The sequence below is a fragment of the Equus asinus genome, chromosome 18, assembly GCF_041296235.1.
Source record: "Equus asinus isolate D_3611 breed Donkey chromosome 18, EquAss-T2T_v2, whole genome shotgun sequence".
Classification (NCBI taxonomy): domain Eukaryota; kingdom Metazoa; phylum Chordata; class Mammalia; order Perissodactyla; family Equidae; genus Equus; species Equus asinus.
Genome location: NC_091807.1, coordinates 41,102,395 through 41,128,224, shown reverse-complemented (window position 1 = coordinate 41,128,224; position 25,830 = coordinate 41,102,395). Strand labels below are relative to the sequence as shown.

The 25,830-nt window shown below is 58.1% G+C and overlaps 1 protein-coding gene across 4 annotated transcripts in view; it reads right to left on the bottom strand.

Annotated features, from left to right (window-relative positions):
* The window catches only part of COL18A1 (collagen type XVIII alpha 1 chain), a 109,157-nt gene that overhangs the window by 28,876 nt on the left and 54,451 nt on the right, over positions 1–25,830 (bottom strand). For all 4 annotated transcript variants that reach the window (XM_070489020.1, XM_014859766.3, XM_070489017.1 and 1 more), the window contains 5 exons: positions 13,957–14,501; positions 7,465–7,551; positions 5,496–5,555; positions 3,638–3,767; positions 169–245 (listed from right to left, as the gene is read on the bottom strand). In XM_070489020.1, the coding sequence (XP_070345121.1) occupies positions 169–245; positions 3,638–3,767; positions 5,496–5,555; positions 7,465–7,551; positions 13,957–14,501 (899 nt within the window). The remainder of the gene's footprint in view (positions 1–168; positions 246–3,637; positions 3,768–5,495; positions 5,556–7,464; positions 7,552–13,956; positions 14,502–25,830) is intronic.

Genomic DNA, 25,830 nt, shown 5'->3' with positions numbered 1-25,830 from the left:
TCCAGCTGTGGCTGCCGGGGGCTGCTGCTGCCCATCGTGTTCAGGTCACAGGAGGGACTCAGAGGAAGGGGCATGAGCCCCAGGAGCTCCCTCGGGCCACAGTGAGCAGACCAGAGGCACCAAGTGCTCTGGGTGCCGGCAGTCCTGGGTCAGGGGCCGTGGCCTCACCTCTCGCAGGCTGCCCCCAGGACTCCAGGCACTGCCGTCCCACGTGGCGGCCGGATCCGAGCCGGGGAGGGTGTGAGCTGGGGGAGGAAGAGGTGGCTGTGAGGTCCCGGAGCGGCGGCCCAGGTTCTGCTCTCGGCTGGCTGCCCCGTCCCCAGGGCTGCCTGCCAGCCAGGCACTCGGTCCTGGCCTGGAGCATACTTTCTCTCTCACACACACTCACACACACACATACACACACACTCCCTGAGCCATTTGAGAGTCCATTGGTTGCACTTATCGTGACCCTCCTCCCCTGAAGGTCACAAGTCTCCTGAGAATGAGGACGTTTTCGGGGGAAACGGGGACGGATGGTCACTAGGCAGTTCAGCGTCTTTACACACAGTGATAACAGGCAGCCCGGATTCAGATTTCTCTGCTGGGCCACGGCGTCCTCTGCAGCTTCTTTTTGGGGGCGGTGATGGAGGGGGTTCCGGGACCCCAACAACAGTCCTGTCTGTGGGTCAAATCAGCCCTCGGCCTGGTTTTGTGGGGCCCTGCTTCCCAGGAGTCGAGAGAACAAGAAGACAACCCAGAGCAGAAAGTCACATGGCCCCCACGCGGCCCCAGGACCGCAGCAGCGCCCGCCCGGCCTAGGTCATCTCTGCCCCCACCTCCACTTATGGACTTCCCCACAACGGGCTTCAGGAGGAATGCCCTATGTGACTGACACGTGGGGTGAACTCTGAGACCTAAGCTTCTCGCCCAACACCACCAGCACCGCAGAGTCAATCAGAAACTCAGGACTCAGGCCGCGCTGAGCCCCGCACTCCTGGGGCCGGCTGAGACCTCGCTTGCTGAGGGTCTCGTGGAGGGTTCTCGGCCCCCTGGCTGGGCCTTGACGGGCGCTCTGACAGTGCAGTGGCCGAGCTTGCGGACTGGACGGGATTTGAGGCCCTTTGGCCAGACGTGGAGTGGCTCATGTTCTCCAGGGCTGCACCAACCTCCCAACTCGCACGGCCCTGTGGGACGCAGGTCCCCATTTCCAGAAGAAATCAGAGCCACATCCATGTGCCACAGCAGGGGCTCCGGCCGCCACCCTTGACCACGGCCCTGCCCCCGCTCAGCTCACTCTGCTCATAAGCAGTGCCCTCAGGCCCAGGCTGACGCCCCTGTGGCCCCAACCAGGCCTGACCCCACCCACTGTGGACCCACCGCGCCTCACAGGGCAGCCACAGGAGGGCAGCCCCACCCCTTCCTCAGGGACGGTGTGGCTGGAAACCTCCCAGGACACAGTTGAGTATTAGCATGATTCAGGGCAAACTTAAAATTCCGGCCTCAGTGAGCCTGTAAACTGCAGAATACTGTTGGCGGAAGATAAGCCCTAAACCAGGGGCCTGTGCTCGCGGGTCAGAAGGCACAGTGCCCTTCAGACGTCCATGCAGCCCCGCAGCTGACTCACGGATTCAGCGACATTCCCATCAAGCCCCAGCAGGCTGTTCTTACTGAGACTGACGAACTGATTCTAAAATTCACAAGCAAACGCACAGGGCAGAACACACTGAGATTTGGTGAAGGAGGGACCAACTCGGAGGACTCGCATGACCGGGTTTCAGGACTTAGGATGAAGCTGCGGTAACGAAGGCAGCGTGGTGCTGCCATCAGGACGGTCAGACAGATCCAGACAGAGTCCAGAAACAGACACTCACACACACGGACAGCTGAGTTCCAACAAAGGATGGTGTTTTTGATAAATGGTGCTGGAGCAACTGGACATGCATATCAAAAAAAAAAAACGGGGGCCAGCCTGGTGGTGTAGTGGCTAAGTTCCACAGACTGCTTTAGTGGCCCGGGGTTCGCAGGTTCAGATCCCAGGCACAGACCTACACACCACTCATCAAGCCTTGCTGAGGCACACCCCACATACAACATAGAGGAAGATTGGTAAAGATGTTAGCTCAGGGCCAATCTTCCTCACCAAAACACAAATGAACAAGAACCCAAAAAGAGCTACGATGCATACTTTAAGCCATATACAAAAATGAACTCAAAGTGGCTCACAAACCTAAATGTAAAACCTAAAACCATAAACCTTCCAGAACACAGTAGAAAAGCTTTGTGACCCTGGGTTAGGCAGATTTCTTGCATACGACACCAAAATTAAGATCCATAAAAGAACGAACTGATGAATTCCATTTCATCAAAAGAGAAAACTCCTGCTCTCCTAAAGACACTATTAACAAAATCAAAGACAAGCCACAGACTGAGAGCACCCCTCTGATAAAGGGGTCGTACCCAGAATACACAAAACTCTCAAAACTCAGCACCAGGAAAACAAACGGGGCCACTAAAAGACGGGCGTGAGATCTGAACAGATTCTTTACTAAAGACGACACGTGAACGGCAAACAAGCCCATGAAGAGATGCTCGGCATCACCAGCCTGCAGGGAATGCAGATTAGAACCACGACGACACCACCGCGCATCTGTGAGAATGGCACCACCGACTCCACCGTGTCAGCGAGGGCACGGAGGTGCCGGGTTCCGGGGACGCGTGTGCAGCTGCTTTGGGAAACAGTCTCCTGAACAGAAACAGCCCCATTGTGATCCAGACACTCCACCCCAGGTGCTCATCCCACATGGGGAAAGCAGGTGTCCACATGGAGCCGGCAGCAGAACCCCAAGGCGGCCTCATCGGCGACAAGTGCCCCCGGGCAGGGGCTCCAGGGACAGCCTGTCCACCCACACGGGGAAATGCCACTCAACCCCAACGAGGAGCGAGCTGGTGATAAATCTCAACATGGACAAGTCTCAGACGACAACGCTGAGTGAATGAATCCACACAAAAAGCACAGCAGCCCTCCAGCGCCCCCAGGGGACGTCCTGGACCCCAAATGCTCCCTATTTCACAGAGGTGCTGGGCAGACATTGTCTTTGCTGCAACGCCACCTCCTCTCTCAAAACCTACTCACGTCCCCCTCAGGACCCGCTGGCCACAGGCTAGGAGGTGGCAGCTGACTCGGGCAGGCCCTGAGGACGGTCCCACCAATCCCCGGAAACAAGAACACAAGAAACAGGACACGTGGAGGAGGTGGCCACGTCCAGGCAGCAGCTCTGCCCTGACTCCTCCTGCGGCTGCTCGTTCCCACTGATGACCCCACAGCCCCGCGGCAAGGGTGCCAGGCAGGTGCTGCCCCCTCCCCAGTCTGGGGTGTGTGTCTACGATGGACGGGAGCCCCTCACCCAGCCACACACACACACTCATATACACACATGCACACACACACACACCACATACTTATAAACACACACACACCACACATTCATATACACACACAGGCCACACAATACACACTCGCACACACACACCACACACACCATTCATATACACATGCACACACACAACACACTCATACACACAGGCACACACCCCCCACACACTCATACACACCGCACACACGCACACACCCACCACACCCAGAAAAGAGCTTTACCTCCTATTGAAGACACAGTGGTTTCTTCCTCAATTTCTTCAGTTCTGGAATCTTCCACGTCGCTGCTTCCAGCCAAGGGTGGTGAGGTGACTGGGGGAGCGTCGGGGAGGCCAAGTGTCAGGGACGTGCCCTGGCAAGGTGAGAGCAGGGGAGAACGCTCCGTTAGGCAGCCAACGGGGACGTCCTGTGGATGCTCCTGCCGGCCACTCTGCCAAGTTTAGACTTACTTGGTTTGTAAAATGAGATATTTATGGACTTGAAGAAAGACAAGAAACCCTCATGGGCTTCGTCTCAAACAGGAAGAAGCCAGGACCCTCCAGGCTGTCTGCTCTAAGCAGCCTGTGGGGATGTGGCCCCCCCGCCCTGGAGGCCCCCCGCCCTGGAGGCCCCAGCCCTGTGGCCCAGCAAGTCATGAAACTCCCGCGCCCGGAGGCTGTCCACGTGTAGGGACAGGCCAGAGCCCGCTCCCCTTGCTCAGGCCCAGGACAGCCCCTCAGGGACGCTCCAGGGCCCTGGCTCCTTCCTGTGTCCAGACGGGAAAAGGCGGTGAGGGGTCCACAGAGTCCCAGATGCCGGCCGGGGAGGCAGCCTCCGGGATTCTCCGCACAGGCTGCGTATGGCTGCACCGTGTCCCCCGCGGGTCAGGACTCGACTCCACACCCAGAGATTCCCACCCTTGGGGCACAGGGCCCGCTCTGCTCTGAGACCCGTCTTCCCTGTTCCCAGAGGCACCACAGAGCCTCAAGGGTGTGGACACAAGGGGACGATCAGATATGCAGTCAAGACGCCTCCCACATCCCACATTCCACACACTCCCTGGGACACCGTACGCGGGTGACGGTCATCCGCGAGGCTTGGCCCAGGGCTCCCCCCACTGACTGGCCGGAGCCAGACACCAGGCCTTCCTACCACTCTTTCATCGCGGGCAAGGCCCCCAGGGACCCCGAGCCCGGCCGGCCCTCGACAGGCCTGCCCACAGGACTTTCTGAAGCAAAGCCTGGCAGAGATGGGTGTCTAGTTACAGCACCACGGGTTACAGGCAGACGATGAAAACGTGTGAATGGGGACCCCATTTTTGGTCGCTGACCCCTCCAGGGTACCCTAGGTAGAGACAGGAGCTCGGTGGGTGAAGGGGCGTGTTCCCTGATCCAGCCCCATCTGTGAGGAAGAGGTTTAGTGGTGGAGGAATGCATAGGCCAGCTGACCCAGGCAGGGCCACAGGGGGCCTCTACCCCGTGGGGCCGTATCCAGGGGGCCCACACCCCCACAGCACAGATGGGCTCCTAGTGCCGCTTCCCTCAGAGCTGCTGCCCCTGCTCTGGCCAGCGCAGGGCCACGGTGTCCCCACGCCCCTGAGTGGGTGGGGGCCACCCACCGTCCCCCCAGGACGGCCGGCACTCCGCCCCATTACGGCCCCTCGATGTCCATCCTGGGCCCAGATGACGTGAGATGGATGCTGGGCAAGGGGACAAGCCACGGCCGTTAGTCCAGAGGGGAAAAATCCGTGTCCCTTTCACGTCCCTGAGGCGCCCCTCCCTCCTGCGTGTTGTTTCGGGGGGTGAGTTGGCCATACCCATCCGGCCACCCGGGAACCCTGCCTCACCCAGCCCCCCACACGCTTCCCCGTCTCGCCTGATTTACACCCCGCCAGTCCCTCACGGTCCTCCAGCCTAACGGGAGGCAGACAGAAGGTCGAGGGCACTTCGGGACCAGCGGAACGTTTAGAATCTGACACAGAATTTCCAAGCACGTTCCCCACAGCAGAGACGAGAGGAGGCCTGGCCCCACCACTGGGACCAGGCCCTGGGCTGAGACCCGCCTGCCCCGGGTCAGGGGGTCCCGGCCTCGCTGCACTCACCGGTTCCTCCCCGAGACGCTCCCGGGGCTCCTCGAGCCCGCTGCCGAAGTCTCCGGACGCCTGAAGGTGTGGGGACAACAAGGAAAGAGATGGTGACCAGCGGGCCTGGGAGCAGAGGACAGTGGGCACCCCACCCCGCCCCGGGCAGTGTCAAGGGGCTGCCTCCTCTGCGCCCGTCCTGGAGGGCGAGGGCAGGGTCCGAGGCCTCGCCTGCAGCGATCAGCCTGGCGGTCAACAAGGCCTGTCCCATCCGACCAGGAGGATGGCCCTTGAGTCCACTGTGCCCAGCCAGACGTACAGAGAACTGAAGAAGCGCTCTCTTTCTCTTGCCCCGTCACCCTGCTCCAGGGGCACCGTCCGGGATGCGCCAGAGAGCCCGCAGACAGATGCTCGGCACAGATTTGTCCACGTGCATGCTGCACTGTGATGGACGCAGAGCGCAAGCCGCCAGAAACAGGACGGGATGGGACAACCTCACTCTGTTCACAAGTGCGTCCACTGGGGGTGCAGCTTGTGATGTGGGGTCTCCCCCGGGACGTGGCTTTCCTCCCGTCCCTCCGTCTTCCACATGCCTGAGAACTAGAGGTTTTCTTCCCCAGGTCTGACGTGACTGTGTGCACCCACGCACACGCTCATGCAGCACAGACTCACACACGCACACCTACACACGCTCCTGCACCACAGGCACACCCACACATGCTCATGCACCACAGACACGCACTCAGGCTCATGCACCACAGACTCACACCCACACATGCTCACACACCCACACATGCCCATGCTTCAAAGACTCACACACACCCACACACACTCACACCCACACATGTTCACACACCCACGCAGGCTCATGCACCAAAGACTCACACACTCACATCCATGCACACTCACACACCACAGACACACACCCACACACACATGCACACTCCATGCACCACATTCACATATTCACACATGCTCATGCACCACAGACTCAGATGCTCACACACCCATGCACACTCACATACCACAGGCTATGTTCACACACACACGCTCACGCACCACAGACTCACACACGCACACCTACACACACTCACGCACCACAGGCACACTCACACACCCATGCACACTCATGCACCACAGACTCACACGCTTACACCTATGTAGGCTCACACACCACAGACTCACACACTCACACATGCTCACGCACCCATGCACGCTCATGCACCAAAGACTCACACACACACAACCGCAGACTCACACGCCCACACACCCATGCACACTCATGCACCACACTCACACATGCTCATGCACCACAGACTCAGACGCCCACACATCCATGCACACTCATGCACCACACTCACACACGCTCACGCACCACAGACTCAGACGCTCACACACCCATGCACACTCATGCACCACACTCACACATGCTCATGCACCACAGACTCAGACGCCCACACACCCATGCACACTCATGCACCACACTCACACATGCTCATGCACCACAGACTCAGACGCCCACACACCCATGCACACTCATGCACCACACTCACACATGCTCATGCACCACAGACTCAGACGCTCACACATCCATGCACACTCATGCACCACAGGCTATGTTCACACACACACGCTCACGCACCACAGACTCACATGCTCACATACCCACGCACACTCACACCCACTCATATTTTTCGCTATGGTGACTACTGTCGACTGTATTGCCCACCCAGCTGTTCTGGGGCCGGCTCCCAACATCCACTTTGTGTGCAGAACGTGTTTTTAAACGGACACTTCCAGGCAGGAAAAGGCTGACGTTACAGGGTGAACACAAACGTTATCCCAGGCTCCTGGTACCCCAAGGGCATCTTCAAAAGTGACCTTTCCAGCCCCATGGCTTTGGGGTCCCAGGGAAAGGCCAGCCCCACCGGCTTCGGGTCCCCCTCCTACAGGGCAGGGGTGGGGGAGGGAGCCCAGACCGCACACTCACCCCATCGTCATCGTCATCGTCGTCCTCCAGACAGTGCACGGGGCTCACGTGGGGGTCCGCGCGCACTCTCAGCTCCGCGATCATCCCCTAAACGCAGAGGGAGAGAGGTCACCAGTGGTCCAGAGGCGGGGCCCAGGGTCTCCCCGAAACCAGGGACAGATGGGTCAGGGGAGGGGGCGAAGGGGTGAGCAATGAGCTGAATCTGAGTCCAGGCGGCTTCATGGACCGACTGGGGTCTATCCACGGAAGACGCCGCGGGCAGCCAACAGGGGCCCGGGAGAGAGGAGGCCACCGTCCCTGGGGCCTGGTCCCGGCTGCTCCTCAGCTAAACCAATGAAACGCAGTGAGGGTGCGGGGGGTGCGGGGCAGGGGCAGGACAAGGCCACCTCTCCACAGTAAACAAAGGCAGGGCTGGGACAGCAAAGAGCCCGCGGCTCCCGGAGCGAGCTCTGTGCTCTGCGTTGGGCACCTCCACTCAGCCCAGGGCCCATTCTGAGGCCACTCCCTCACTCGTTCACTCATTTATTCACTCCCTCATTTGCTCACTCATTCATTCATCCACTCACTCATTCCCCCTCTCACTCACTCCACACACGCTCCCTCACGTGTTCTCAGCCCTGCCCTAGGCGCCAGGACGCAGCAGAGAACCGGGCCCCGCCCCCTCAGGTCTCAGTGTGGAGAAGAGGTCAGTGGTTGGAGGGTGCCCAGGCCGGACAGTAAGACAAGGACGAGGAGTGTCACTGGAGGTGGTGTCCCTGAGGGACACAGGCAGATGGCGCTGGGGGCATGGGGAGGTCAGGGGGCAGCAGACACCAGCCGGGCAACGTCCTAAACTAGGAGGCCGCCCCTGGGAGAGGACAGGGGACACCGGCTTCAGTGGGAGGTCGGAAGCCTGAGGGAGAAAGCAGGGGCCACCACCAGCTGAGGACAGCACGGGTGGCGAGGCTGCACTGGGGCCTTCGCCATGAGGCCCCGTGACCCCCAAAGGGCAGGGACGCATGGCGACAGCAAATGCAGGTCCTAAACCCCGGCCGAGGCCTTGGAGCCAAGCACACGAGGATGCCGGGTCCTGGGGTCCCTGACGCTGTGTTTTAAAGGCTTCCCTGCCTGGAAGTTACGAGTGTTCACAGAGGCTTTCTAATATTCTCTCTGTGCTTTATTCAACGTTTTAATCCACTGGGATTCACTTCGGTGCATTTTCCCTAAATACAGACCTCACTTCATCAATTCTAAGATGCACATTTAACCACTTAGAACAGGTCAGGGGTCAGCAAACATCCTCTATCAAGACCAGAGATAAGTCCTTCGCTCTTTGTCATAACCTCTCTCCGGCTGTCCCAGGAAATCGACCGCAGACGGCAGGGAGGGGCTGGGCTGGCGTGGCTGTTCCAACCAAACCTGGTGGACACACGTTTTCATTGCATGTAATTTTCACGTGTCACGAAATACTATTCTTCCTTCAATGCTTCCAACCATTTAAGCACGTCAAGGGCCCCCTGCCTCGCGGGCTTTACTGAGACAGGGGCGGGTGGAATGTGTCCTGAGGACTGTGTACTGACCCCAGCCGGGCTACTCTGTTTATTCTTCTCAGTGCCCTTCGGACTCCCTTTATCAGTTGACCCTCGACCTCCTGATCCTCCTGCTCCCCGCCAACAAGAAGCATGTGACAGCAAACCAACAAACACCCCAGCGTGTCCCCGGCTAAACCCTCACCCGAGGGCTCCGTGCATCTCTCGTGGCTCGGCTCAGGCCGCTGCTTCCAGGTAGCACTCCTGGATTCCCTCCCAGGAGGGCTGGCACCTCCAGGGGCCAGTTCTGCCCGACTCCATATGCCCACTGAAGGTGAGGCCTGTGGGGTGTGTCCCATCTCTGTGTGCATGTGTGTGTGTCTAGATGTGTGCACCTGCGTCTCTCTGCACCCGTGTGCGCCTGCATACGTGTGCGTGAAGGCTCAGGCACACACCTGCTCCTGGGAGGCGGATGAGGACTCTCGGACCCAGGCTGGGGGAGGGCTGAGGGAGACCCCTGCAGCCCCCACAATTACTGTGAGGTTGTCATTCTCCCCAGCACCACTCCCAGCCAGGCCAGTGCCTCAACTCGCAAGGGGAGGAGGAGGCCAAGGATGCAGGCGAGGGACTCTGGCTCCTTTTGCACAGATGTCACGGGCAGCGGGCACCGTCTGGGTGACCCAAGCTGCTGCTGCCTCGCAGCCGACACGGGGGGAATGTGCCAAGTCACTGATGACCGCTTCCTGCCTCGGGGTCCATCTCCGGAGGCGGGGAAAACGGTGTCCACTGGCGGGACCACCTCATCATCACTGATCTCCCCTCGTAACCACGGCAGGCTCCAGAGGATCGAAGGCAGGAACTGCCCGTGGCGCCGTGGTCAAGGCCCGCCCTGCCCTGGGCAGAGCTTGGGGTGGGGGTCCTCCTCCCGAAGCTGCAACCCACAGGCCTCCCGGGGCCAGGGCTCCAGTCCAAGGGCAGCGAGCAGGGGATCTGGCAGCAGGCGGCAGCTGGATTATTCGAGGGACAACTGTCCTTCCCCCCAAATTCTGGGATGCTCCAACCACCATGGAGGGCGGCCGCGCTGTCCAGGAGGGGCGTGGGAGCATGCATGTGTGTGTGCGAGTGTGTGTGTGTGAGCAAGCACTGTGGGCATGTGACCACTGAGAGTGTGAGCGCCTCGTGTGGCATGTATTCGAGTGTGAGCATGCGTGTGAGCACAGGTGTCAGGAGGCGCAGACCAGGAGCAGGGCGTCCCGAGCCGGAATAACCAGAGGGCAGAGGAACAAGCGCGGCCAGGTCAGGCCGTCCCCCAAGGGAGCTCCCCAAGGACACGTGGCCGGGGAAGGCGTCAGGGCCCCGAGGCCACAGCGCCTGCTGCAAACACTGAGCCGACTCAGACCAAACGTTACGAAATCCAGACACTGTGCTTCGTCACTAAAGACGGTCTAAAACATGACCCGTCACGGCCGCCCCGAGGGCCGCACATCCCACCGTCGTGTGTAGACGGTCAGACCCCGACGCTGCGAAACTGCGTCACTAAAGTCGCTGGTGTGGGGGCTGCCTCCCTGGGACCCCGACTCCTGGGTACCCAGGACTCTGGGGTGGCCTCTGACCCGCCCGTTCGGCCCCCCGGAAGGGCCGTGCCCTGGCTGAGGGGCCTGCATGGGGGAGGGGCTGCAGCGCTCCTGGCCCTCCCCCCTCTGCCGGCTGACGCCCAAGTCTGCCTGGTCCCTTACCACCGACCCCAGCCGGGGCTGTGACGGGGCCAGGACGCCACCGTGCCACTTCTTTACACCTCTGTACCGAGCGGCTTCTGACCACCTCACTTGCATCAGACTCAGACCCGTCCCTGCCTTGCTGCACGAGGGTGTCGGCTCCTCCAAGCTTTCCTCCCAGGGGGTCTCGCCCGCACGTTCTTCCACCACAAACCATGTCTCCTCTGTCTCCTCCCTTGGTCAGCTCAGGACGTGCACAGATGCTGTGACCTGTGTCTAGGTCAGGCCGCCAGCGCGTGACTTCAGAGAGCGTCAGAGGGGTGCACAGTCGTAAAGAGGGGTGTCGGGAGGAATAGGTGACAGGGACCTCAGGGGCCCCGAGTCCTCCCTCAGTCAGCAGCAGCAGGTATGGTGTGGCTGGCTTGGGGGCTCTGGGGTAGAGAGACTTCGGGGGCCTGGGGGTGCCCACACTTCCTCTGTCTGGTGGCCCAAAGCTAGCGATGCCGGAGGGCATCCTGGCTTCAGTGGACGGGGCGCTCACTGTTTATGTAATGGAGCCAAACAAGCCTCGTGCTGTGAAAAGTATCAACCTCCAGTGCGTTTGTCACCGAACAAAGTAAGTGACCACCCACCCTGGAGGGCCGCAGCGGGAGAGCAGCCCCCTCCTGTCCCCAAGCACAGTCCCGCTCCTGGTGCAGTGCCCGATACCGACAAGGGGTCAAAGGGCCTTCTCGGGCAGCTGTTCTGAATAAACAGGCCACCGAAGTCTAAAGAGACCAGAGGTGGGGGGGGGGGCCTGATAAGATAAAGCAAACAGTGAACGAGAAAAGTGTGCTGCACAGCATTTAAAATGGTAAAAAAGAAGATGCAGAACCACTGGAAAGAGCTGGAAGTCAGGCTTTTAGCAGGTCACGCTTTTAGCAGAATGTTGTAACAACCGGATGGAATCAATATTTCCTGGGAGACATTCATCATTACCAAATTGGACTCAAGAATAAACCTGAAAAGACTAATGACGTTTAGGCATTTTTCTGACGGGAGAAAACAATGCAGGTTCTGTGCAGATGCGTCTGGACCGGCGCCGGGCTGAGCAGCTGAGCGGCGTCAGCGAGGGGGCGAGCGGCCTGTTCTGGAGACGAGGGGAGGGAGGTCCCAGGCTCCTCGCAGCTCCCCAGGCTCTGCGCTGGATTCTGCCAAATCTTACAAACCACACGACTCGAAGGATTCTTTCCCAGGAATCTCAACCCAGAAAGTCTGAGAAACCTGGTACTAAACCCGTTTTGTCTTCCATCCTTCCAGACAAGCCTGCCCCTCCTCTCATCTGATCAGACACCCACAGGGAAAACTCTCGAAACTTCCCATCCTCGGGGACAGACGGAGCGGGACCGAGCTGACTCAGCTGGATGTGACATGAGTGAAATCAACTGGAGGTCAAGCAGGACACAGCCCAGGGCCACACAGGAACCACACACGCCTCTGTTTCTGTCTTCCTAACCTTCAAAGACTGCTGGGATGTTACATGCTGTGGGTGTCTTCTCCAGGCCAGACTTCACCACATAAACACTTTAAATATCCCAGCAGTTAAAAAAAAGAAAGGACAAGGTGTAAAGGCAAATGACAACCTGGGAAATAAAATTTGCAGTGTACACAACAAAGGATCGGTTTCTTCCATATATAAAGAGCTTATATAAATCAATGACAAACGGTTGAACTCATCAAAACCAAAATGCAAAGAACATAAACAAGCCAGTCACAAAAGAAGAAATACAAACAGCCAAGAAACACATGAGAAAATTAAAGCTTGTTTTCACTGACAACCAAGAAATGCAAATTAAAACACCCAGACACTGTCTGCCTACGTATCCAACTGGCAAACGCATTCTGCAGAGATGCCAGGCAGCCCTGGCGAGGCCTTCGCTGCACGGTGGTGGTGACCACCACGCCCCTCCATCAGCACCGTGAGACAGGTGACCGCTGCCCCATCAGCACACGGGCAGCTTCTCTGTCCAAGTGTTGAAGACGTCTGGAACTTGGACACTTTTCCATCCTGAAACGCCTGGGAAATCTCACACAAGCTGCCAGTAAACAGCCCCACCCGGGTCAGGACGACTCTCCGACTTCTTTCCAGTTAATCACATTCGAGCACCAAAATGAAAACACAAAGAGGCCCAGTTTGGTATCAAAGTCCTGCTGGCTCCCAGACCCCAGGGTGAAAGCTTCTGCCAAAGGTGAAAGGTCAGCTTTCAGAACGCAAGTCGCCAGGACTTAGAACAACTTTAATCAAGCAGCCTTTGTCTGGGCAAGAATTAACCTTCTGTCCCCTGCGGACACATCCCCCGGGAGCTCACACAGGGACCCCTGTCTGGAGCCTGGGCAGGGGTGAGCCAGCTGCAGACCAGCTCCAACTGCAGAATTCAGGGGCTGTGAGTCAGCCAGCTGAGGGTGCCCACCCTGAGCTTCCAGGAGGTCGGGATTCCAGAGGTGTAGGGGCTGAGGGCACGGGAGAAAGACTCCATTCCCGCTCTGGGATCTCCCTCCAATCCAACACGAAGGCCAGGGTCAGTCCCAGGAGTATGGAGTGTCCCTGGGGAGCCACGGCCCACCACCGCTGGGGAAATGCCACCCACACGGCTCTGAACCAGAGCCCTGCCCTGGGCTCACAGGCCGTGGGGCCGCTGCACAGCTTGGTAGAAATAATGACCAGCACGATTAACGGCGGTGCAGTGTGAACCCCTGGGCCCGGCCCAGCTGGTGCGCAGCCTTCACGGGTGCAGCCAACTCCTGGAGGGCCCAGGCTCAGGGCTACACTCTGCTCTTGACATCTTGAAATTTCCATCGTTCAGGGTCATGGAGCTGGGCCTAGACACAGCCCAATACTCACACCCGATGGGGCAAGGTAGGGCCTGGAGCCCCAGGGGCACCACAGCACCGACCACAGGTGCACACACAGGAGGAGGGGCTCTGGACGGTGACAAAGGTGGGCATCCACTGAGGAAAGAGGTCCCAAGGGGGCCAGTTGGGCTGGGGGTGTCACTGCAGCCCGGGGAGGCCCTTGTTGGGGTGGGAAGGGGCCAGAACACGGGGGAGTAAGTGATGCAGGGGAGCAGGCTGACCCAGGACCCCGGGGCCACCCTCGAGGTGGGGGTCAAGGGTTCTCCTCCCCGGGGCCTGCCGCACCACGTGGGCAGCCCTGTTGTCCCTCGCCCCCACTGGCCAGCACCCCCAGGCCCCCCGGGATGCCGGGGCCGGCGCGCACGGCCGTCGGTTACCTGGAACTTGTCGGGGTCCGCTCGTCCGGCCTGAGCCACGAAGACGCGGGCGCCGGGCTCCAGCTCCAGGCCGCGCGCGGCCCGCGCCAGGGGCACGCGCTGCACCTCCTCGCAGTCCACGAAGAGCGCGGCGGCCGCACCGTCCACGCTGAGCGCCAGGCGCGCCCACTGGCCGGCGAAGGCGGGCAGGCGGAAGGCGGCGGCCACGCGTGTGCGGGCCGCGCCCGGCTCTGCGTGGAGCAGCTGCACGTCCTGGTGGCCGTCGCGCACGGCCGCCAGCTTCACGCCCAGCGAGACCACGGCCTGCGCCGCGTCCGTGAGGGCGAAGAGCACGCCCGCGCCCGCCGTGTCCGGGCGCACGTGGAGCAGCAGCGAGAAGTCACGGAAGAACCGGCTCGGGAAGAGGTCCCGCGCCGCCTGGCCGCCGCTGGCATCGGGGCCGAAGACGTAGGCCGGCCCGACGTCGGGGTCGTCCACCCGGGAGACCTGCGGGGGCGGGGGGTCGCCGAGCAGCTGCAGGAGCCCCACCTCCGTGCGCACGCTCTCTGCCGAGAGAAGAAAGACACAGTGAGGCGCGTGCAGGCACACGGGGGAAACCGAGTCAGGAGAGCCGCCCACGTGCCCGGCACCCGCCCCCGTCTGGGCTCTGCGGCTGGGGATGCCCACGGCCACCTATCTCATCCAGGGGCCGTGCCGGGGTCACCAGGAGGCCACAAGCCACTGCAGCCTCCTTGTCACCAGCCCGCCACCCAAGAGGGACGCGGCAGGGACCGTCCCAAACCAACGGGCAGGCTCGGCGCCCCCATCAGAGCAAGGAGCCTGCCCCCAGCCAACGCTCAGAGCCCACCCCATGCTCGGACCTGCCTACTACACTTGGACCCCATCTCTATCCCTGGCCGTGCACCCTGCCCCCACTCCCACACTCAGACCCCATCCCCACCCAACGCTCAGACCCGCCCTCATGCTTAGACCCCATCCCCATGCTCGACCCCACCCTACGCTGGGACTCCAACCTCCCTGCCCGCTCTGGGACCTCGCACACGTGCAGACCCCACCCCACCCCCACCAGCCCCCACTCTGTCTCCCCAACCTCAGCTGCGACCCCACCGCAGAAGCGTGCCATTGCACCAGTCAACGCACCCCACCCCCACAACACTGGATTAGGAAAAAAAGAAAAAGAAAATGGCACCCTGAGGTGTTCCTGCAGTTTCATCCCCGTTAGGAGCCAGCCTGGAAGCCAATTAAACTGCTGGGAGGCGGCAGGTGAGAACCGGCTGTTTCTTAGGGGACGCTGCTTATCCTGACCCAGGCCGGTGGTTCCGTGTCTGGGCCCACCCTCAGCACAAGAATCCCAGCAAGTCCTCCCAGGTTTGTTGGGGGTTTTTCAGGGTGTGGACAGCCCAGCAGCTGCTGCGTGAGGCCCCCGGGGGCGGGGGCTCAGCTCCCCTCCCCTCCCACCATGTCCACACTGGTGCCAAAACCGCCCTGAACTGGAGAGGGGCCTTGAGACGGGCCAATGGCTGGTGGGCGGTGGGCTCTCTCCTGAAGGGGCTGACGCTCACGCTGGCGCAGGCCCACACGGCTCATCCTGCCTCCGATGGCCCGCAGACTCTCATGCGTCCACCTCACTGTCCTCAGGAGCCACGTCAGAACGTGCCCCGTCTGTCCTCCTCGGCCATTGGTGTCACGGAGCACGCATTCTCACGAGACATCCCACCTTGGAGCCCCCTCAGTGGGAGAGCCCAGGCTGGGGACACAGTCACGGTGCCCGGGTTCTCCCCTCATTTCTTGTCCAGATGGGCCCAGAGGCCCTGCCCATGATGCCCACCCTGGCCTGACTGTGCGCCTGGACCTGCTGGAGCCCTCGGGCACAGCACAGAGGACGCCACTTCCTGGGCATGTAAGAGCCGCGAGCAGCCTGGACTGACGACCTCGGGGCTAACAAGCTGTGGGGCCAGGGGTGACGGGGGCCGAGGGCAGGCCCTAATCCTCTGTCCACAGAGTGTGGTCACTGCTGGACAAGGAGACGGGGAAGCAGCAACTCAAGGAGAGGCCCACTCCTCAGCAGCTTCCCTACACCCACGCTGCCAGGTGGGGCCGGGACGACGGGCCGTAGTCTGGCTGAGGGCCCAGGCCCCAGGGCTTTTCTCTCAAGACCCCCACCTCCAGCCTGGTGTGGTCTACCTGCCAAGTGCGAGTCACACAGGAGATGTTCTTCTGGGAAGGGGCTGTGACCAGGGGGGTCCCGAGGAAGGGTGCGGTGAGCCTGCGAGGGCCAACTGTGAATGTGTGCTTGAACCTGTGTGAGAGTGAGTGTAATGTGTGATGTGTGTGTGTTTGTGTGTGGTGGCCACCTGGGGTCTGGTCCCTGACCCCTGAACACAGGGCCAGGCTGACCTGGGACTTCCCAGGGCAGAGCAGAGGGAAGAAATGCTGAACCCCGACTTCCTAAGACAAGCTGTGTCTTTCACGTAGCTCCTCGAGAACAAAAAATGAAAACAGAAGAAAGAGACAAGAGCCACCCACATGAGGACGTGCACCTTGGGGACCAGCCAGTGCTGGCCCTCCAGGACAGGAGCGTCTCAGCTCTGTGCGGCCCCGACTTCTCGCCACATGGGCAGCACCGCCAGCTAGCAGGGCCACCCCTCGACTTCACCCCATCCCTTGCAGGTAAGACCTCCACTCAGACAGGAGGTGGGGAACAGCCAGGAGCAGCACAGACAGCAGCCTCCGTGGAACGATGGCCGGGCCGCAGACCTGTGAGGATGGAGGGCCCCTTGTGGGACCAGGGGGACCTCACAGGAAGACCCAGGGCTCTGGGAGACAGGTGGTCACTTCCCACTCTAAGACAGACACTGCTGTCCACCAAGATTGTTGCTGCTATGATGGTCCCTTTGTATGAGAAGTGTCCAGGGCCCAAGTGTCCACTTGGGGAGATGCTCAAAGGTTAGGAAACAAGACTCTCACCAGCCTGGGTGCCAGTGGCCCTGGTGTCCCAACTCGGCTGTCCCCAAAGTTAGGCATGGATATGCTCCACCACTGCCCTTCGTCCCGGGCAGCTAGAACTTTTCCAAATTAAGGATGTGAGAAGCAGCAGCCACTGACCTCCTGGGCTGGAAGTCATCGGCACATTACACGGGCAGCCCCAGGGACTCCAGAGATGCATAAGCAGCTCCTTTCCAAAGTCCTCCCATTTCCTCTCCATGAAATTCCTCCTGGTTCCCATGGGGAGCAAGCCTCCGAATGCCATGGCTCTGAGATCACTGACCCATCCTCCAAGGATAGGCACCGCGGGTGGAGCATGCTGCCACCTCCCTGCAGCCCTCCTGGCAGCTGCTGCGCTGGAGGCGCTCGGCCCAGCTGTTCTGGGCAGGAAACCAGTATCTCTTCAAAGAGTGAATGCTGTGTGGCACTGAGAGCTCAGAAGAACGCCCTCCCAAGAACATGGTGGGCGGCGCCTTGGTGAGCTGGGGCCCCTCTCATTGGCCACACTCCCCTCAGATCAAGGAACCGGGGGCCGTGCCTGATTAAAGACAGTTTCCCTTTCAGCAAACAGGCCAGCCATGACCAAGTGGGATTATTCCACTACAACCAAGTGAAATTTATCCCCAGGGATATAAGGCTGCTTCAGCATTCATGAGGCAGTTATGGACGCCATCATATCGACAGGCTGAAGAAGAAAAAAATCACATGGTCTTAGCAACAGATGCAGAAAAAGCATTTGACAAAATCCCACACATACTCATGATAAAAACTCCCAGTAAACTAGGAATAGAGCAGAATTCCCTCCACTGGATAAAGAATATCTACAAAAAACCTACAGCTAACATCATACTTAATGGTAAAAAACTTGAAGCTTCCCCCTAAGGTGAGGTAGAAGGCAAGGCCGCCCCCTCGCACGACTCCTTCTCGACTTTGAGTGGAAGTCCCAGCTAATGCAGTCAGATGTAAAAACGAAATAAAGTCACACAGATTGGGAAGAAAGAGATAAAACTGTCTGTTCGCAGATGACATGATCATCTATGTAGAAAATCCAAAAGAATTGACAGAAAAACCTCCTGGAACTAATAAGTGATTATAGAAGGTTGTAATATATCGGATTAATATACAAAAGTCAGTCACTTTCCCGTATACCACAAGGAACAAGTGGAATTTGACACTGAAAACACAATACCCCTTATATTAATTCCCCCCAAAATGAAATGGGTATAGATATAACAAACATATGTACAACATCCACATGAGGAAATGACGATGAATGAAATCAAAGAAGAACTAAATAAATGCACACATATTCCATGTCCATGAACAGGAAGACTCAGTATTATCAAGATGTCGGTTCTTCCCAACTTGACCTATAGATGCAACGCAGTCCCAATAAAAATCCCAGCAACTTATTTTGCAGATATCAACAAACCAATTCTAAAGTCTATATAGAGAGGGGCCATAAGACCCAGAATAGCCAACATAATACTGAAGGAGAAGAACAAAGTTGGAGGACGGATGCTCCTCAACTTCCAGACTTACTATGAGCTTCAATAATCCAGACAGCATGGCACTGGGGAAAGAATAGACAGATCAATGGAACGGAAAAGAGAGCCCGGAAATAGACCCACATATAATGAACTGATGCTTGACAGTGGAGCAAAGGCAATACAACGGAGCAAAGATAGTCTCTTCGACAAATGTTACTGGAACAACTGGACGTCCACATGCAAAAAACATGAATCTAGACACAGACCTGACACCCTTCACAAAAATTAACTCAAAATAGATCACAGACCTCAATGTAAAATGCAACTCTAGAAACTTCCTAGAAGATAACATACGAGGAATTCTAGGTGACCTTGGGTATGGCGGTGACTTTTTAGATACAACACTAAAGGCACGATTGTGAAAAAAAGAATTGATAAGTGGACTTCATTTAATTTCCTTAAAATTAAAAACTTCTGGGGCTGGCCCCGTGGCCGAGTGGTTAAGTTTGCGCGCTCCGCTGCAGGTGGCCCAGTGTTTCGTTGGTTCGAATCCTGGGCACAGACATGGCACTGCTCGTCAGACCACGCTGAGGCAGTGTCCCACATGCCACAACTAGAAGGACCCACAACGAAGAATATACAACTATGTACCGGGGGGCTTTGGGAAGAAAAAGGAAAAAAATAAAATCTTTAAAAAAAAAAAATTAAAAACTTCTACTCTGCCAAAGACACTGTTAAGAGAATGAGAAGACAAACCACAGTCTGGGAGAAAATATTTGCAAAACAAATATCTGATAAAAAGAAATATATCCAAAATATACACAGAACTCTTCAAACTCAACAGTAAGGAAACAAACAACCCAATTTAAAAATGGACCAAAGAGCTTAACAGACACCTCACCAAAAAAGATATACAGACGGCAAGTAAGCGTATGAAAAGATGCTCCACATCAGATGTCATCAGGAAAATGCAAATTAAAACAATGAGATATCCGTACACACCTATTAGAATGACCAAAATCCAGAACCCGGACGACACCAAAGGCTGACAAGGCCGTGGAGCAACAGGAACCCTGACTCATTGCTCGTGGGAATGCAAAACGGTGCTGCCACTCTGCAAGACAGTTTGGTGGTTTCTTACAAAACTAAACATACTCTTACCATACAATCCAGCAAACGTGCTCCTTGGTATTTACCCAAAAACTTAGTGCACACAGAAACCTGCACATGGATATTTATAGCAGCTTTCTTCATAATTGCAAGAACTTGGAATCAACCAAGATGTCCCTCAGTAGGTGAATGGATAAACCGTACTACATCCAGACAATGAATATTATTCAGCCCTAAAAAGAAATGTGCTATCGGTCATGAAAACACAAGGAGGAGCCTTAAATGTATATTATTAAGTGAAAAAAGTCAATCTGAAAAGGCCACATACTGTATGATTCCAACTATATGACATTCTGGAGAAGGCACAACTATGGAGACAGAAGATCAATGGTTGCCAGGGTTGGGGGTGAGGGAGGGACGAATAGGAGGAACACAGAGCATTTTTCGGGCAGGGAAACTACTGTGTATGATACCACAAAGGTGGACACATGTCATTATACATATGTCCACATCCACAGACCGGACAACACACAGAGTGAACCGCAAGTAAACCACAGACTCTGGGTGACAATGATGTGGTTTATCCATTGTAACAAATGCGCCATGCTGGTGGTGGGTCGCTGATAGTGGGGGAGGCCGTGCTTGTGTAGGGGCAGGACGTATCTGGGAAATCTCTGTACTTCCCCTGTGAACCTAAAACTGCTCTTGAAAAGTCTTTGAAAAAATCAGGTAAATGATAACAAAAAGTAAGTAAATATTGCAACACTCTTATCAGATAAAGCAGAACTGAAGTTGAAAGCCATTAAGTGGGACAAAGGGGATGATACTTTTCGACAATCCACTGAGACATGATGATCCAGGTACCCCCCCCCCCACATGCACCCAACAACGGTGCCCCCGAGACACACAGCGAAAGATGAGGAAGTCCTCCTTCAGGATGCAGACCCCGGGACACTCTCTCATCCCACTTTCCTGTTAAAATAGAACCTAACAGCCTCAGGCAGACACACGTCGAGAGAGACTTCCTGAACCTGGCACGGTGTTAAAGAAAGTTCCATACCTGCCTCTTTAGGACAGACAGTAGCAGTGACAATCAGAAATGTCTGGGGTGGGTGGAGAACCTGATCTTGATATCAAAGAGAGAAATATACTGAGAGCAAACATTTCAAGAGACATCTCAAACCATAAAACTTGACTAATAACCATCCTGAGCAAAAGGAGAGGCGGCCCCCGTCCCTGGGTGAGACCACGGGATGCTGACACGTGTATAATATCCACATTTGTCTACACGTTCCACACCAGCCAATCAAAGCCTCAGGGAATGTTTCTGACGATCTAGAAGAGAAGATGCCCAAGGACGTCTTTGAAGGAGGCTGTGAATCCCCTGAGCACAAAGCGGTACCAGGCACGGCTGTCACCCAGCGCCCAAATCAGGGCCCGCACGGGGCGCTCGGCCAGCGTGTAATTAACAAAGACGTGAATGAACGAGGACAAACGACTCGGAGGATGAGCAGGGCCGTTATAGCTTCAACTAAGAGGAGCTGGGAACACCCAGAGGTCTGTCAGAGGGGAGAGGGGCGAAGGAAGTACCAGAACCACACAGAAGGATGGGGGTGTCTCCCTGTGGTGTCACAGGGAGATTTCTGAGACACGCTGTTAAGGAAAGGAGGAAATTCCAGATACACAGAACGTGATCCCACTTGTGCAAAACGAGAATGGAGAGTATACACACATGAGCACACACACACGCACACGCACACGCTGTGGCTGGCAGAGTAATGGCCCCAGAGACACCGATGCTGGAACCTGTGAATGTTACTTTACACGGCAAAGGGGGCTTTGCAGACATGACTTTGGTTATGGCCCTTGAGACGGGGGATTATCCCAATCTAACCATATCGTCCTTAAAATGAGAGAACCTCCCCCGGCCAGGGACAGAGAAAGAGTCGTGACAAGGGAGGCAGGCAACTAGAATGATGGCCGCACCAGAAGGACCTGGCCGGTGTTGCTGGCTCTGAAGATGGAGGAGGGGCCCCCAGCCGAGGAATGCGGGGCCTCCAGAAGCTGGAAAAGGCAGGAAACAGAGTCTTCCCTGGATCCCCAGCAGGAACACAGCCCCGCAGACTGTTTCAAGTGTTCTCCACTTGAGCCCAGTGAAAGTGATTTCGGACTTCTGACCTCCAGAACTGGAAGGTAATACGTTTGCGGTGTTCGGAGCCACTAAGTTTGTGGCCATTCGTTATAGCAGCCACAGGAAGCTGACGCACACGCATCTGTGCAAACCCAGAGGGGACGGGGAGGGCCCCATCCCAGCAGGAGGGCGCTCGGGAGCTGAGTTCAGACCTCTTTGTGTGGCTTGAATCTCGATGGCAGTGTGTTCATGAACTAGTTCTGGGATAAAAATCTAACACAGGAGAGAAGCAGCTGAGGACAAGACGAGGGGTCCTCAGGGGTGAGAGTGGCGGGCGAAGGCGGTCCCCCCGGGCCAGCATTTGCGGCTTTTCAGGAAGGAAGGATCTCTGAGCCAGGCCGCTCTGCACACTCCCTCCTCCTCAGGGCTGAGGCAAGTGTCTGCAGAACCTGCCCCTCCTGCGTGGGGCTGCCCACCGACACCTGACAAAGGGGCAGCAGGAGGAGGCGGGTGGCCCCCCAGCAGTTGTATTTACTTCAAAGACACGTGGGACTCCCAGGACACTAGGCGTGTTGCTTGGAGAGGACACGGCAGCGCCCACAGCACAGCCCCTTGCCAGTCACAAGGCCAGTCTCTCTCACACAGAGTGGCCCCAGTAAAGGTGGTGGCAGGTGAGTCTCCCATGTTCTCCAAGAATCTGGAGATCCAAAAAAGGGCTTAGAGGGAAAGCCAGGTAGGCAAATGATGACAAACAAGACCCTGCCCTGGAGTCACTGACACACAGAAGTCCTCCGTGGTGCAAAGCTGAGTGTCTACTCCCCAGATGTGTGGGACTCTCTCCAGACACACATTTCAAGATAGAGACAAACTGCACATGTGACAACCACATTTCATATGATAAACTTGATCCGAGGCATGGATGGATAGATGGTGGGTGGTTGGAAGGATGGATGGATGGTGGATGAGTGGATAGGTAGGTGGATAGATGGATGGGTGGGTGGGTGGGTGGATGGATAGGTGGACAGATGGGTGGATGGGTAGATGGATAGATGGGTGGGTGGGTGGATGGATAGATGGGTGGATGGGTGGATGGGTGGGAGGACAGATGGGTGGATGGATAGATGGGTGGGTGGGTGGGTGGATGGATGGGTGGACAGGTGGGAGGACAGATAGGTAGATGGGTGGATGGATGGGAGGTTGGATGAATGGGGGGGTGGATGGACTTGTGGGTGAGTGGGTGGGTGGATGGATAGATGGGTGGGTGGGTGGACTGGTGGATGAAAGGATGGAGGTGAGTGTGCTACCTACCTGCACAAAATATAATAGTAACAATGACTCAAGACTTTTCAACTGAAGGGGAAAGTGCTCAAAAATGACTTCCCTGTGGCAGGACAGACACAAGGGGAAGGACAGTGTCAGGGAGATGTTCTCACAGGCCCCATCTCCCTGCCAGCCTGCCGCTGCATGGGCACCATCACAGCCGCCATTTTCTCCTCCTCAGTGAGGCCAAACGTGGGCTTTTGTCTGCACCATGTCCCCCTTGAGCCGCTCTCAGAGCAGAAAGGAACAACTGTTGGAGACAATGGTGAGCTGGATGCGGATGGGGCCGAGGGTCAGGAAAGCCTGTTCTGAGCGCCGTGTCTCCCTCGCTCTTCCTCCATGTGGCTCACCGGAACCGCACGTGATTCTTGAACCTGCAGACAGTCTCACCCACTGCCTGGGGCACGTGGCACCCCAGCAAGAGTTAAACACAGGGCACCACGGCGCATGGGGAAAGCTCAGCCAGCGTCATCCAAAAGATATTTATCGGTTGCCAAGAGGTGAGAGATAAGCATAAGTATTTTCCAGGAAGGTGGTCGCATCTGGTTAAAGTTAAATGGAAGCCTCGAGTTAACTGAAGCTTTTAAACAACAGTAACTGTCCCTGAAGTTCACCTTCTAGGAAAAGACTGAGACCCACGCCCGGCAGGCAGGAGGCCCGGGCACTGGTGAGCCCACGACAGAGGAGCTCCCACGGTCGTGCGGGCACACCTCCCCGGACGACGGGGCAGCTTCAGAACCGTCCGCCGCAGAGAGGAGACCCCCGCACGGCCCCACGGCCACTGTGGCCCCACAGACCACCACGCGCCGCGAGGTGCCGTGGGCAACCCACTCCCCTGGGGCGGGAGGGGTTCAGCCATCGCGTGTGTGACCCAAAGGAGGGGTGAGCACAAGGCGTGGACACGGCCGGACCCTGGCCCACCAGCTGGGGTCCAGAGCACCACTTGCTGAAATGACTGGACTCGTGCGTTGAGACGAGCGACAGGACCCAGGCGTGATTCTGCCCCCAGCACCTAGGCAGAATCTGCACCCGCTGTGTGCCCTCCCCACGCTCAGACCTTCTTGGCGCCGCACACCCCGTCTCTGGTCTGCACCCCTTGACAGATGGCCTGCACTGTTAGGGTGGATGCCCCCTCGTCACCGGGGTCCCCACAGCCCGCGGCTCTGCGTCTGCCATGTGCACGGTGCTTAAGTCCAGTCCTGGAGCCCAGCTGCCCGGGTCCACCTCCTGGCTCCCTCTTGGTGGCTGTGCAGCACACACATACACACATGTGCATGCGTGCACACACACACGTCTTTGTCCCCCCAGACCTTAGTTTCTGCCCTGTAAGCAGGGTCAGAACACGACCTGCCTTCACTGTCATTCCAGGGGCAGCCAGCTCCAGCCATGGTGCGGGGGCTCCCACAGTGGCCCCTCCTTCCTGACCACGTCCCCGAGCCCCAACCACTGGCCGCATTGTCTCCAACGTGCTGGCGCCAGCCCCTCCCCCACCCCGCTCCCCTTGAGGGGACAGGGAGGCACCTCAAGTGGGCAGGACAGAGCTGTGGCCCTCAGGCGGGTGTGCTGGGATCAGGTGACCCATCCACGCCCCACTGGCCCACCGAGAGGGGACTGGGGGCGTTTCTGCCCTGGGGCCCGCCACCCTGCAGGACACACTCCAGAGGAGGGACACAGATGGTGGTGTCATCTGGTGGGCAGCTCTGGATGGGTCCTGGGAGGGAAGCAGCACCTGCCCCTCGGGCCCCCTCTCCTGCAGAGGCTCCCCTACACTGCAGCCTCATCATGCACCAGGGCGGCCTGAGGACCTCACTCGGCCAGTGATGCCTGCACTCCCGATGGGCCAGGAGCCTCACACTCGTCAGCAATTCGGGGGAGGGGCTAGGGACCCCTCGGTCCCTTCCTTCCCCACCAGAGTCTGCCCCCATCACGCGAGGTGGGAACATCCATCCCAGCACAGGGGGCTGGCCGTGGGTGGTCCCCCGCTGAGAGGCCAGAGGAGGGGAGAGCGCTCCAGCCCTCAGCCCTGGCTCCCCTGGGACCCTCTCCAGCCAGGCCATTCCCAGGGGGGTCCCCGGTGTGACGAACATCTGACACCGGCCTCTGTCCTGAGGGGGTGCGCACAGTCAGTACTGACAAAGGAGTCCCCCAGGACTCCACTTGGAACAAGGCCGCCCTCACAGGCCGGGGACCCTGCCAATGTGTGCAGATGTCCAGCAAGAAGTCCCCTTCAGGCCACTTGGCTGACCAGACCAGCTGCGGTTAGAGAAATTCCACACCCCACGCAGCCCTGCCCAGGCCTCGCCGGCATGAGAACCGCCCTGCACCGGCTCTGGGCCTGGACCCTTGCGGCTGGGCCCCCTGCCCAGAGAAGACCTGGGCAGCAGTGGATCTGCGTGTGTACAGGGCCCTGGGCAGGCAGGCCCAGCCCCACCCTCCCTCCCCGACCCTCACCGTCCTTCCTCCGCCCCGGAGGAGGAGGGGGGTGGGGAGCTGTGTTCAAGCTGCCGGGGCTCCTTCACAGGGCCGGGGCCTTCCTGGCAGAACGCCTCCCTATGGGGCTGCTCCTGCCCCCAAGCTTGGCGGGGATCAGGGAGCCCAGCAGCAGTGGCCGGGTGGGGGACGCAGCCTCCAGGAGTCCTGTGCCAGCCTAATGTTCGGGGTTCCGGGCACTGCGTGTGTGTAGGATGTGGAGCGAGGCTCACTGCAGCTCCCCCTGCCCTCGGGGTGAAATCAGAGCCCGCGGTGCTCCCTCGCTCCCAGAGCAGGCCCTGTGCACGCGGTTCCCTGCAGACGCTCCTGCGAGACCTTGGGCGGCCAGGCCACGGTCGCCCCCAGAGC